General features: G+C 34.9%; 1 protein-coding gene across 2 annotated transcripts; it reads left to right on the forward strand.

Annotated features, from left to right (window-relative positions):
• The first annotated feature begins 7,941 nt into the window (after nucleotides 1-7,941).
• Nucleotides 7,942-14,718, forward strand: LOC149570096 (uncharacterized). 2 transcript variants are annotated; one of them, XM_089822743.1, is made up of 6 exons: nucleotides 7,942-8,046; nucleotides 8,158-8,272; nucleotides 12,180-12,250; nucleotides 13,481-13,586; nucleotides 13,746-13,878; nucleotides 13,975-14,718. In XM_089822743.1, the coding sequence occupies exons 1-6, from the start codon at nucleotides 7,989-7,991 to the stop codon at nucleotides 14,137-14,139; spliced, it is 648 nt and encodes a 215-aa protein (XP_089678869.1). In that variant the 5' UTR covers nucleotides 7,942-7,988; the 3' UTR covers nucleotides 14,140-14,718. The 2 variants fall into 2 exon arrangements, with proteins under 2 accessions (XP_089678869.1, XP_089678870.1); XM_089822744.1 differs by having other exon boundaries at nucleotides 7,942-7,999.
• The last annotated feature ends 422 nt before the right edge of the window (nucleotides 14,719-15,140 follow it).

Consider the following 15,140-nt stretch of genomic DNA (forward strand, 5'->3'; position numbering starts at 1 on the left):
ACTTGTGTGTTTTGTTGGATTTGTCAAAGTGTGAATATGAACCTATTTAGTGAAATTTATTGGAACTTTGTTCGTATGACCCTATTCTTGAGTTAGGGTTTTAGTTTTATTGTTATATGATAAATTTTTATTTTGGGCTTTTTATTCTTGCCTCATTTTCTATGCCACCCGTATTTAGTTGGAGTTTTGGCAAAATCTTCTTGGATTATGGAAAATGAATTGTATTCCATGTTTCCTTTCTTTTTATGTTGTTACTTCATGGATATTGGGATTCATGTAGAATCTCATATCCAACCCTTGGATTGGTTCTATTGATTACATTCGTGAAGTTGGTTGAGCCAACACACAAGTATGTGTGCATGTGTATGACAAGATCTTGCAAGACCCAAAATCACATATATAGGCCGATTGAGGGATTGTTTATTTAGGGGTTGGGTTGGGAACTTGCATTGCCTTTGGGCACTCATTGTGTGATGAGAAAGGGTATGTAGGGTAGATGTGTGGAGTACCCCAGACTAGGGTCAACAAGGTATCATGAAGAGGTTTTTATAAGTGATAAATAAATTAATGAATTTGTAATAAAACTTATTGATAAGATAAGAGAACACGTATATGGAAGGCTTGTATTGGGTCTGGGGGTGTATGCTTGTATGGTAAGCCTGTATCAAGTTTGAGGGCATGGTATGATGACCTCCTGTTAGAGTTGATTTTGCAATGGTGTGATGACCTCCCAAGGAAGTCAATTCTTTGCCATATGTAACTTGGACTTTATAATGCCAAGTGATTTATACACCACTAGAGTCCCTACATAGTTATCCTTAGTGAATCTGACCAGTGACGATGTACTCCAGTGTCTACGTAAGCATATAGATGTTGGTATCATACTTGATTGATGTGCATGTTATCCATGAGTGGTATTATGTGATTGTGGTCTGGTCATTATCTCCATTAGCATGACAAGAGTAGGCCTATGGGTACCACATCGTTGGGAGGTGTAGCTACCTATAATATTGTTGAGGACTAGTGTATAGAGACAATCTACTTCCTATTTGAGGTCGGTTCTTAATGTTCACTTGATACTTATGTGTATCTAGAGTATGTTTCATTGTTATTTATGCTTTACCTTGGATGCTTTGGTATCATGCTTTAGATGATGCTTAGTATGTTTTCTTTATGAATTCCTTATCATGATGTTAGATCTTATTGCTTAGATGATGTTTCTTGCCACTACTATGGTTTACCGATGCTATTGGTAGATTAGCATGTTAGATGTATTTGTTCATATGATGTTTATTGATGGTTATTGATAAGATAGATCTCTTAAGGCAACACCAATGATCTTGTTGGCAATTTGAGATTTCATGCTCAAGGGTATGGTTAGGATCCATGAGATCTCATGATGCCATTAAGGTTGGGAGGAAATGAGCATAATTATTTTATTTCAATTGCATCTTATGTTTTTCTTTTCATTCTTTGTGATGTTGCTTATGTACATGCTCTACTTTGAGGATGATGATTATCATGAATTATATTAGTATGATGTTATGTGAGGTCTGTTGATCCTCTCTATGCTTCTTTCTATTCTCGAGTGCTTTTTCCTCACGTTTGGTGGTTCCAATACTCCATGGTGTGGAGGTTTTATCTTCTAATGCTTTCTTTTATGCATTTTAGGGTGGTTGTCCTTCTAATGTTGCATGGGAGAGCAATGTCTTGTGTGATAGAAGCAATATGTCACCTGACAAGCAAAGTCTTGTGCGAGATTGGAAAAGTATCTCGCCTAGCTCATGAGGAATACTCGCATAGGAGCCAATCCTGACTTGCACAAGCATTCAAGCTGTTTTGACACATAACAATGTGTATTTTCACACACTAAGAAGATACAATTTGTACCTTTGGATACCCTTTTGGGAGTTCTATCTCCCTAGACCTTGATTTATTTTTTATTGGATGTTTGGGTTGTAAATGTGATGATGTTTCTTCATTATGGTGTTTTAGATTGGTAAATGAATTTTGTATGATTAATTCATTTAGATGGAATGAATGTGTTAGTAAGTGATGAATGCTTGGGGATCTTTGGTTGGCCAATTAGTTATCTTCCATTGTGGTTTCTTTTATATTTGTAGTTGCTTGTATCTCTGCTTTATAATAATAATAAATATTTGTCTTTGTTTATCCTTGTTTCCAAGGATCTCCAAGTAGGGCATTACACTCTCTCATGAGAATAAATGGAACACTTAGCACATATTGGATCTAGGTGATGCTAACAAAATTGAAGCACCAATACTTCTCTAGAAGTCACCCATCCCAATTGAGTATGCTTGACTATTTAACTCTAGTTTTCTTAAGGTAAACTTTAGGCATCTAATAATTAATTATTTTATTAATTATTATGATGCAACCTAGGTTAGACCTTTTTAGGGTTTCGATCTCCTTTGTAAGGATGATCTCTCATTGTAAACATTGATTCACTTTTGACAATAGCAATTTCTTTTTTTTCTCATAAAAAATGTCTCATCTATGGATATGAGAATTTCAGCCTCCATGGTTTTTACTTCTCTCTTTCTATAACAAGTGTTTGCATGCAAGTGATTCTTGGGAGTTGTGGGATTAATCTTTCATCAACTTCAACCACCTTGAACTTTTTCTGGCAATGTTTCTCAATGACATAAATATTTCCTATGCATTGGGCATGATTGGTGGTTTAAAACTTCTCTTTTTGGCACATGTCTCTTTTGGCCACTGATTTTTTATTCTGGTACTAGCTCTTGGTTTTTCAACTTTTTTTTGATGATCGGATTTTGTTTTATAGTAGGGGTAATTTTCTAGCATTTTTTTGCCTCAACGGTCGTTTGACCATTAAATTGGGCTTGTCCCTTGTTGAGGTCAGTACCATGTCAACACTGCATCATCAACCTATTCTCTTTTCAAGCTCTATTTGGACCCACCTTCACATTTTTGCTCATATCTTGGGCATACAGACTCCTTTTTTTGCAAATGAGATATCGATGAGAAAGTTGGTTCTAAGACCATCATAGTGGTACACATAATATTCAATTTTGATGCTTTTTAATGGCATTTTCTATTGTCAAAATCAGAACTTTGTTTTTGCACTTTGGGAGACATATCTTAGGCATTTGATCTCTGATTTGGAAATTCTTTATATTATTGGAAAGGTCTTTCAAAGCTCTTTCTAGTGATGCTAGTTGTTTTTCTTTTTTTTAAATTTTGCTCTAGGAACATTCTATTCAGTCTTTTGCATTCTGGTGGATATCTTGGTTATTTCAAGTCTGCAAATCAATTTTGTTGCTTTAGATGATTCATCATGGGTTGTACTATTTGTTGTATCACCCTTATGTCTCTTCTAGTCTATTTAGACATGATTTGTATACATTCTTGCAAATTCCTTGAGATAAAGTGTCATACTTCATCTGTATTTTCGTATCAGTTGTTTTGCCTTGTTTTGCCTTTTAATTCGAGTAGTGTCATCTAGGAACACTCATGTAGATTATTGTATTCTTGGAATTCACCATATCTTGTGCCTTATTGTACATGCACTACTATGATTAAAGTGCCATGGGGGTCGATGTTTTTCCTTTGTTTGCCATCTTCCTTTGTCCAATGAGTTTCCCTTTTGTGACATTAGTCTCATGATGTGTTTAAGATTGATCATCTTCGTACACACATATGTACTCTTTTGTGCATCTTGATTGTGGTTCCTTGACATACAGTTCTATTGGCCCACTTTTCTAGTTTCTTGTCACCTCACCCTTGTTTGCATTAGGGGGGGGTTCTTCTGTTATTTCTCATGCTTCTTTGGTTCAATGGAGTGAGCTATGTATTTAGTATTTGTTCCTATGTGCTAGGTGGATGCAGTGGTTGGATATCTATGCATTTTAGTTAGATGGATCATTTACCATATAGACACTCTTCTTTTCATTCCTACTTTGGTTGCAACCTTCCACATTTGACTGTTTAGCTCTTCAAGATTTGGTGTATTATGTCATCCATATCTTCGAGGTCAATTGTGTTCCTTTCTGTGCCCCTTGATTCAATGTAGATTATAGTCTTTTCTACCTAGGCAGGTTTTGTTTCAGTGGAGGTTCTTCATATCAACAATTGCTTTTAGCAGAGCTTTGCAACTTCTACATGCTTCAGTGGTGTTTTTCATGATCATCTTTTGTTCCTATCTCCTAGGACATTCCCTAGTTTGGAGGCTTCTTTAGTGCTTCACTAGATTCTTTTTGCATGTTTTCCATCTCTTTTGGACTACGATTTTTTCCATGTGATTTTCTCTATTTCTTCTCTTTTCAGAGATTTGGTTGTGCTTGGGTATCTCATCAGACCTTGTAATTGAGACCCAAATTTACTTTTAGTAGTAGCCTTTAGGTTTTTAGCTACTCCCTAAGTTTATCTTAAGGGGGGTGTTAGAGTAATCAGATATTTCATAATTAACTCTAGTTTGCTTAAGCTAAACTTTAGGCATCTAATAATTAATTTTTTTATTAATTATTATGTTGCAACCTAAGCTAAACTTTTTTAGGGTTTCAACCTTCTTTATAAGGACAATCTCTCATTGTAAACATTGATTCACTTTTGATAATAGCAATTTCTTTTTTTACTTATCAAGAATGTTTCATCTATGAATCTAGGAACTCCAACCTCCATAGCCTTTGCTCCTCTCTTTTTGTAATTGGTGTTTGCATGCAAGTGATTCTTGGGAGCTATGGGGTTGATCTTTCATCAACTTCAATAGTTTCCTCCATGGTCAAACCCACTCTATTTGCAATCCCATTTGCAAAACCTTCACCAAGTGTCATGCCTTATGTACCATTCACTAGAAAGCCCCTTAAGCTCATTAATTGATAAGTATGAGATATTTTCCATAGCAAGTGAAACTGTGATATTATTTTCAAGACTCATTTTTTTAGTTCTTTTTTCTTTTTTCTTAGTCAAATTTATTGATTCCATGTTTCATGAGTAGTGGTTCACAAGACTCCTCTCTTGTGAGAATAAATGAAACACAACACACAATGGATCTAGGAGGTGCTCATAGAGGTGAAGCACTAGATTTTCAAATGCTAATTGGTACTAAACCATTGATAAATAGGAGATATTTTCCACAAATTTTGATATTGCTATCAAGATTCAACTATGTAGTTTCTTTTTAGTCAAACTCTTTGACCTATGTTTCATGAGTAGTAGTTCACAAAACCTCTTTCTCATGAGAATGAATGGAACACTTAATGCACATTAGATTTAGGTGATGCTCTAACACATGCTAAGTGTTCCATTATTCTTGTGAGAGATGGAGTCTGTGAACTAGTACTCAAAAAACATGGGTCAATGAGTTTGACTAAAAAAAAAGAACTACACAATTGAATCCTAATAGAAATATCACAAGTTAATTTATTTTGGAAAATATCTCATACTTAACGATTAATGAGCTTAAGGGGCTTTTTAGTGAATGATTCATAAGGCACAACACTTGGTAAAGGTTTTACAAAAAAATGACCTTTGAGAAAGTGAACTTCACCTCTAATCCAAAGCATATATATATAATTAAAAAATTACACACTTCAACCATAATAACAATTCACAATTATAGAAACCCAAGACAACTCTAATACACCTTGTGATAGGTAGATGGACAAACTGAACTAAAATGGAAAAATACTCAATGTCTTGCAGCACTAATATATTTCATTTATCATTTTGTCCATATCAATAACATTACATGATGCCTCTATTTATCGAGGTCTTTGATTGTTTTGGGAAATATTTAAATTAACCGACATAGAACAAATAGACTTTTCTAGAACTATCTAAACATAAATGACTTCTAGAACTTTACAAACCTAAATATTAATTTTACCTAACCCTATTCGTGAATCCAGCTAGAATTTCTAGAATCCTCTATTATGCTTTTACATTTTATTTAAGGGGAAATTACACATTCCAACACTCCTTAACTTCAACCTCAAATGTTGTTGCATACAAATCCAAATTCCTTTATATTTCTCGATGCCAAAATGTTATTTTCCAATAATCCTCATATCCATTAATGCATGTATTATGTCTTCCAAGGCTGCAGCCTTCAATTTCTACAAACATTTTGTCAGCAGTTGGTTGCCAACTATTTCCTCTTTTCACAAGATCCACAGATAATTTTGTCTCATTTATCACAAATGCCAATGATAGGGTTCACTAATAACCTTGATCAAATTCATGTCTTATTTTAGCTACCCCTTGATAGCTTCATCTATAACAAATGGTGACAGGGTTCTCCAAATAACCTTGCTCTGCAAAATAAAAATCTCTTTACTGTCACAAATGGTGACAAATAAATTCCTTCTTTCTTCAACTATGCTTTGATTAGTTGCTTCTGTCAAAACAGGTGACAAGATTCTCCCAATTAATTTGGCTTTGATTCGTCTGTCACAAATGGTGATAGGATTTTTTTAACCTTGCTCTGATACCACTTGTAGAAACCTAGGACAACTCTAATACACCTTGTGTAAGGCGGATGGACAAACTGAACTAAAATGGAAAAATACTCAATGTGTTATGGCACTAATATATTTCATTAATCATTTTGTCCATATCAATTGCATTACATGATACCTCTATTTATAGAGGTCTTTGATTGTTTTGGGAAACATCTAAATTAACCGACATAGAACAAATAGACTTTTCTACAACTATCTAAACATAAATGACTTTTAGAACTTTACAAACCTAAATATTAATTTTACCTAAACCTATTCGTGAATCCAACTAGAATTTCTAAAATCCTCTATTATGCTTTTACATTTCATTTGAGGGGAAATTACACATTCCAACAACAATCCTACCATTTTTTTCACATTAGTAACTAATGTAGCAATAATAAGATTGCAACAATGACTATGCATAACTTACCAAGGGAGAATTTGATATACTTAGTTTTTTTTAAAAACCCTCCTGTCGTTAAGTTTTTTTTAAAAACCCTCCTGTCGTTAAGTTATCTAAATAAGTGGCTGCATAGCCATTTCCCAAGTTGTATTATCTTCCAACTAATAAGATATTTGTTTATGCTACCATCTCGGGACAACTTTCGCACTTCAAACAATCCTGTGCCCACCAACCCTCAGGCTTTCCGCTCCCTAAGGCCAATTTGGTTGTTGGAATAGGAATAAAAAATTTGGAATACATTTTCTATTCTCCGTTTGGTTCGTCAAATAGAATAGGGAACACGAATACATATTCTCATTTTACCTCTAAAATGAGCTTATACCCATTTCAAAAAATTGTTGTTATTGGAATAGCTATTCTTATTCCTAATATTGCATCCCCATTCTCCATTCATATACCTGCAACCAAACGATAATGACTATACAGCTAGTTATTTAGAAGGAATTGCTATCCTTTATTTTTATTTCTTTTAAAGCCTACCCTAGATAAATTATCTAACTAACGGCTGCATAGCCATTTCCCAACCAAACGGGTATTACAAACGAGCTCACTGATTTTCCCTGAAAATTATATTGGTCGGAAAGGTTATTTTACAAGCTCACTGATTTTCCACGGATAATTGGATTTGTCGGAAAACGTTCTCGTTGATATTTGAAGATATTTTAGAGAACAGATGGCGTAATCAGACGCAGCGTGCCTTTTAATCTCTGACCGCAAGCAATCTAAATCCGATATCTGAGTCGATACGTGTAAGTTACTAGTTAGAGACTTCCACGATAGGCGTAAGCATCAAACGGTTAAGATTGTTTAATTTTTAATATTTAATAATCTTAATTTTTAATATTTAGCTATTTATGTTCATGACGTAAATCTTTGATCATACACAAAAATCAATAAGGACCCGGACAGTCCAAGGGATCTAAAGCTTTACCAGCCAAGTAATCCTAGATACCCACGAGAATAAAAGCCTCTGGTAGGCTCTCCAAAATCATGGCGGTGGAAATAACAATTGAAATGGGGAAATCCCAAACCAAGCAATGCGATGTAGGTTTGTTCATTCAATCTATCTGACAGACATACTTCCCAACAGCCAAGGTGGTTTGTCTTTTTCTGTTCTGTTCTCCTTGCAATGTTTTTCTATGTTTAGAAAGCAGGCGTTTAGTAGTGTCAATTCCGAGCTTTTACGTTGCAATTGAACGATTACAGACACTTCAGAAGAGGAGATTTCGGTACCTGGTGAAGAAATGACTGGCGCTAGAGGTGGATTGGGTGGTTGGATTCGTCTGAAGATCGTCGATCCCCTTATTGTTATACTCAAAAGGTACATTTTCAGATACCCTTTTGGTTCTTTTGCATTTGGGCTTGTTTTCAAATGTGGGTAGTAATGCAATGTTTAAAAGTTGGGATGGATTACAGTTGGTGATAAAAAAATGTAAGCTAATTTGGATGCCCTTTGAGATGTCTATATGCGGGTCTCCAAATCATGGACAGTGATGCACGATTAGGGTGGATTTCAATTGATGAATGCATAGACAATGGTGTCAAATTTGGATTGCCTTCGTGATTCTTATGCTGCGTTTTTAATAAAGCCAAAGATTTTATTGGATTAGGGTGGATTTCACTTGGTGTTTTTATTAAAGAAGTCACCAATTTTTAAATTTTCTTTACAGCTCCTCCATTTGGGGTTTTATTCAAATTTCGGATTGAAATTTATGATTTGAAAATTGGGAAGGGCTTCAATTGGGGTAATTGCACTGAAAATATGCCAATTTTGGATGTCCTTTGTAGTTTATATACTTAGGTGGTTGTATGTGCTATGGATGATTGGTTCAATACAATGTTTGAGATAATTGGGGATCTTAATTGGTGATTATTTTGGAGATGCTACCAACTTCGGAAGTCATTTGTGTTTCTTGTATTTGGATCTTTGTTGAGGTCATGGATTGTAATGCAAGGCTTGGGGATTAGAGTAGATTTTTTTGGTGACATATGATAAAGGTACCAAATCTAGAAGCCTTTGGTGGTGTTTGTATTCAAGTCTTTGATAGTAAAGGAGGCTTGGATCAGGATGGCTCTCAATTGATGATTATATTCGGATACATATTGTGGCTTTTGTGTTTGGATTTTTGTAATGATAATGTAGAGTTTGAGGATTATGGTGGATTTCGATTACTGATTATATTTAAAAAGTATTAAATTTGAATACCATTTTTGGTTCTTGTATTATTTGAGTATTTATTGAAATCATGGATAGGAAACTGAGGTTTGAGAGTTATTGTGAATCTAAATTAGAATATAGATTGAACAAGACGTGAGTATCCTTTATGATTTTTGGCTTTTTACTTTCATTCAAATTATTATGGATATCGTGCAAGATTTGAGAATTAGGGTGGTTTTCAATTGCTGATTATATTGAAAGGCACTGATAATTGATTCTTTCTTGTACTTGTGTTTGGAATTTTTTGTTAAAAGAGTAAATTGAAATGCAATTTTTGACAATCAGGGTGGATCTCAAATGTAGTTAAGTAGTTATCGCTCTTTTGTTCCCTAGAAACTTGTAGGGCTTGTAAATTTGTGTGCGGGAGAAGTATGGGCAAACAAATTGAATGCTAACCAATTTTGGGTTTGTTTGAGATGTCTGCATGAGTTTTTCAAATTGCAAGGTCTTTCCGGACAGAAAATATCTATTAAGTTGGATACTGATTAGCTCAAGCCAACAGAACTATAAGAAGATAAATATGGTTAGACAGAAGGATAGAGATAAGATTAAATGATTTGTTTTTTACTAACCTCAACACTAGGTTCAAATGCTCTATAGGATCATCAGTCTATTAAATTTTGCTTAAATTGTTGGTACTATCAATATCCAAATTCAAAATAAGTTCTCCTAGCTTTTTTTGGTATGTCTTGAAGTTCATTTTGAACTTCATGCACTAGCTGGTGCCTGATATCATCACATTTTATAACAGGTAAGGGTACTGTGATTCATACTTAATTTAAACTATAAATCTTTGCAGATCTTTGTTACCAAGGTTCTTGTACTAGCTGGTGCCTAATATCATAGTACTTTACGGTATAAGGGAACTGTGAATCATAAGTTCAACTATAACCCTTGCAGATCTTTGGGTCCAGTGACCAAGTTTTTGTCATATTACTGTGTAGTTCATGAGTTGCTAATTTAGTCTTAAAATGTTATTTTGTTGTTGAGGCTATGGGATCAATTTAAATCAACACAGTTGTGGGTGAGTCCATTTTTCATTACTTCTCCTGCGCACAGTTGTGGGAGAGTCCATTTTCACTGATTCTGACCAGATATTCTCTGCAGTCTGTTGAATGTTCTACTTGTATTTGAATTTGTTTTGTAAAAATAATAAATTGAAATGCAATTTTTGATGATTAGGGTAGATTCCAAATGAATTTAAGTAGTTTTCTCTCTGTAGCTCCCAAATCTCACAGGGCTTGTAATTTGTGCATGGGGGAGGTATGGGCAAACAAATTGAATGCTAACCAATTTTGGGTTTGTTTGAGATGGGAGCATGATTTTTTCAAATTGCAAGGTCTTTCTGAACAGGAAAAATATTTTAAGTTTGATACTGATTAGCTCGAGCCAACAGAACTATAAGAAGATATATATGGTTAGACAGGACGATAGAGAAAAGATTAAATTATTTGAGTTTTACTAACCTCAACACTAAGTTCAAATTGATCTATAGGATTATCAGTGTATTAACTTTTGTTAAAATTATTGGTCCTAGCAATGTCCGAAATTAAAATAAATTCTCCTAGTTTTGTTTTGTGGTTTTGTCTAGATTTTAAACTTCATGCAGTAGCTGGTGCCTGATATCATCATGCTTGATAACAGGTAAGGACAAGTAAGGGAACTGTTATTCATATTAAATTTAAACTGTAAACCTTTGCAGCGCTTCGTTACCAGGGTTCATGTACTAGCTGGTGCCTAATATCATAGTACTTTATAACTGGTAAGGAAACTGTGATTTATATGTGTAACCATTGCAGATCTTTGGTTTGAGTAACCAGGCTTTTGTCACATTACTGTGTAGTTCATGAGTTGGTAATGTAGTCTTGCTATGTTATCTTGTTGTTGAGGCTATGGGTTCAATTTAAATCAACACAGTTGTAGGTGGGTCCATTTTCATTACTTCTCCGGCACACAGTTGAGGGTAAGTCCATTTTCATTGGTTCTGACCTGATATTCTCTGTTCTACTTGTATGTGGATTTGTTTGTTAAAATAATAAATTGAAATTCAATTTTTGATGATCAGGGTGGATTCCAAATGGATTTAAGTTGTTATCTCTCTGCAGTTCTCTAGAATCTCACGGGGTTTGTAATTCTGTTGGTGGCATATTTATGGGCAAACAAATTGAATGCTAATGAGTTTTGGTTTTGTTTGAGATGTCTGCATGATTTTTTCAAATTGCAACTTCTTTCTGGACAGAAAAAATATATAAAGTTTGATTAGCTCAAGCCGACATAACTATAAGAAGATATATATGGTTAGATAGCAGGATAGGGATAAGATTAAATGATTTGATTTTTACTGACCTTAATGCTACGTTCAATTTGATCTATGGGATTATCAGTGTATTGACTTTTTCTTAAATCATTTGGTCCTCTCAGTGTCCAAAATTATAATAAATTCTCCTAGCTTTTTTTGTTTGTTTGCCTTGATTTTGAACTTAAAGTACTAGCTGGTGCCTGATATTATCATACTTCATAATGGGTAAGGGAACTGTGATTCATACTCAAGTTAAACAATAAACCTTTGCAGATCTGTGTTACCAAGGTTCATGTTCTAGCTGGTGCCTAATATCATGGTACAACCTGTAAGGGAACTAAAACCCTTGGAGAACTTTGGTTCCAGTAACTAAGCTTTTGTCAATTTACTGTGTAGTTCATGAGTTGGTAATTTAGTCTTTCTATGTTATTTTGTTGTTGAGGCTATGGATTCAAGTTAAATCAACACAGTTGTGGGTGAGTCCATTTTCATTGGCTCCAACCTGATATAAAGTGTCTAAGCCCTTTCCCTGCCAATTACCTTTTGCTAGATTAGAAATTTGGAAGTCTATTCTATTAGTTTTGTTGTCCTATTATCTGTTACCATTAATTTTGTAGACATTAAGAATTCCTTATTTAGATTGCACAGATGATCTGATTGTAGTTTTGTATCATACTGGGCTACACTGACATAAATCGCATTATGTGACAGGGGTGTAGAGCCAAAGCAGTTAGCTCTCTCAGCTGCACTTGGTCTTACCTTGGGCATATTTCCCATTTGTGGTAAGTGACTCAATCAGATTCAGAGTATTTTTACAGTTCAGAGCATCAAAATGTTCTCTTGACAATTCATGTTTATTTAAATGCTAAGAATACTGTTGAAATTTGTGCACTTTTAGTCAATGAGACCTGTCATATTGATTGAGATTGTTGGAATTTCATACTATCCCTATAGGGTTCTACTCTAGCTGATATCTGCCCCATTTAAATAGACATACCAAGAAAAGACATGAGACTTGTTTCATGGATGCTAAGTTCTGACCACCAGGGTCTCTAGCTGTTGTCTGCACCATTTGAGTGGCGTGACTATAAAAGAGATGAGACTGGGTGATTTTGGCAGAAAGGATACCCCCACAGACTTGGGTCTAAGCTAAAACAAACTCCATGTCTTCAGTGCAACCTCTACTAACAAAGTATATCTTTCAATAAATGGGAGGAACCAATTCTATCCTATGCATGACATTTGAAGAAGGTTTTTCTTAAAACTTCCAACAAAATCCCGAAGGAACACTTTTTTGTCTTTAAGCCTCCTAGACAATTGCAACTTTAAGACATTTAGTACACTATCCATCTTCCAAAATAAAGAAGATAAAATCATAAAAAGATCCGTGCAACCTTTGCAATCTTGAGCACTCCGGAACTCTATGGGGTACTAAATGCCCTCTCATGTATGGGGCAAATTTTAGACACTGTTAATATAATCAGCCTTCATGAGATTTGGTAACTTCTTAAATTATCATGATTGGTTTGCAATTGCTTTCCTAGCCCCTATGTTTGTTGTGCTTTTAGGGGAGTACATGGTGGACAACAATGCTAGTTTTCAACATGTTGGCTAACAATGAGGTCTTAAAACATGATTAAATGTGTTTTTAAGATGAAAGTTCTGAACTAATTAATATTTGGCCATAGGCAGAACAAAAATTTTCATGTCGCCAACGTTACTTTTTCAATGGTCAGGCATCTTAAAAATATAATGCCCTGCATTTACACTTTGAGTTCAATATCCTGTGTTTCTTGCGAATTTGGATTATCTGCACATTATGGTATTCTGTACGGATTTAGCATTGATTTTTCCTGCAAGTATAATGTAGGCAATATGAAATCTCTCTGTCAATACCATCAGTTTATAGCAGCTTAGGCCATTTATGTGGATTCCTTGATGTAGAGGAGTTGAGCTTTGGAGGTCTTATATTGGGCCTATATTTAATGATGAACTTCCTTTTAATAAATCAGGAGTAACTGTGCTACTATGTGGGATTGCTGCAACTTTGCTTGGGTCCACTATTCAGGCACCTACCCTGATGCTTGCCAACTTTATTGCCACACCCATAGAATTAAGGTGAGTTATATTTTCTTTTGCAGCCATCTATTCCCATGCTAAGTGGGACATGTATTTCTTCCATTTTCTGTGACTTACCTTTTCTTGTTAGTGTGAAACTAGATAATATCTGAACTCAACAATTTACTTGATGACATTGATCTATGGCTTGCCATGTAGTTTGGTGATACCCTTCTTGCGCGTCGGTGAATTTATTACTGGTGGAGCCCATTTGCCCTTGACTTCAGATGCCTTGAAAAAGCTCATTACTGGTCAGGCCTCACATGATGTTCTTCTTGGAGTTGGGCATGCGGTAATGTGTTTGTCAGGCTTTTCAAACTACAGAAGCTTAACCTTAAGTTTTGGTGTTATGAAAAGATGCTGACAAACTTTATATTTTTATTGGCAGCTGATCGGCTGGCTAGTGACAGCACCCTTCATTTTCATGGTGCTCTATATTCTTTTCATTCCTATCTTTAAATTCTCTGTTCGTAAGTTCTCTCATCATCCACCAAGTCCAAAGAAGATGCATCAACCTGACCCAGAGACCAAGCTTAAGGTCAGAAATATGTAATTTCAAATTACAAGTAAGAAGTAGTAGGAATGAACATATCCTTTGCTGATCTGCATTCTTCATCAAATGTTCTGCATTGACCCATGGTAATTCTAATTCTCCTAACATAAGATAACAAGCTTCTGTTCCTGACAAATTTGATAGTATCTTGCTTGTCTTCAGAGACCCTCATTGATAATACCATGTAATTGTTCTTAGTTCCCTCAACACTGTACCATGTTATGTTGGCGTGTATTTGACAGGAAGGATGTTTAAACTGAAGCAGTTTTCATAAGTTGCACTCAATTGAATGGCATTATAGCCTATGGCTGCTGCTTGGAAAGCTTTGGCTCTCCATTTCTGCAAGCATTCTGGAAAGCTCATTTATTTACAAACTTGATACACTGCTAGTATTGTAATATAATAGTCATGTTATGGAGGAAATAGGTTGTGTGTTTCTATGGAACATTCATATTTGCAATGAAAGTAGAGAATTGTGCTGATTATATGCAATGCAATCTTGTCATAATTGCAAGAATCTTGTAAAAGGATTGGGGATGTTTTTCGAAATTCTATTCTGGTGGTATGTCTTGAACCAAATTGCATGCATCTATTTTATGTCTCATGGAAAATCACATTTTTCTACTTTTCTACAAAGCACAGATAGGTGCAATGACCTCTCAAGTGCAAACGAATACATTGAAAAATCACATAATATCGACTTAAGAAATGCACATGCCCATTTAAAGGCTTAATTGTTATTTTGGATTTCATGGAATACCATGCCTTTTGTTTGCGTAGCAAGTATTCAAATTAGTGGAGGAATCCTATCAGTGACTACCAGCCTTCAATCTGTTTTCTGACTATCAGACAGATTGTATATGCAGTGATATAAACCAACACGACATCAAATTCTAAATGATGAAATAATTTGAAATAATTTATCACACAAGTTCTTTAAAAGTATGAATATTATTATTAGCACTTCCAGCTGTAGGCGTAAGGGAATATTAGATAGGTAA

The sequence above is a fragment of the Cupressus sempervirens genome, chromosome 3 (assembly GCF_028749045.1).
Source record: "Cupressus sempervirens isolate cs-2001-9-10 chromosome 3, ASM2874904v1, whole genome shotgun sequence".
Classification (NCBI taxonomy): Eukaryota; Viridiplantae; Streptophyta; class Pinopsida; order Cupressales; family Cupressaceae; genus Cupressus; species Cupressus sempervirens.

Excerpts from the sequence above, each read along its gene's own strand:
- LOC149570096 (XM_089822743.1), top strand. The coding sequence starts at position 7,989 with ATGCGATGTAGGTTTGTTCATTCAATCTATCTGACAGACATACTTCCC. Across the intron at positions 8,047-8,157 it reads CATACTTCCCAACAGCCAAG|ACACTTCAGAAGAGGAGATT; the intron begins GTGGTTTGTCTT and ends GAACGATTACAG. Across the intron at positions 12,251-13,480 it reads GGGCATATTTCCCATTTGTG|GAGTAACTGTGCTACTATGT; the intron begins GTAAGTGACTCA and ends TTAATAAATCAG.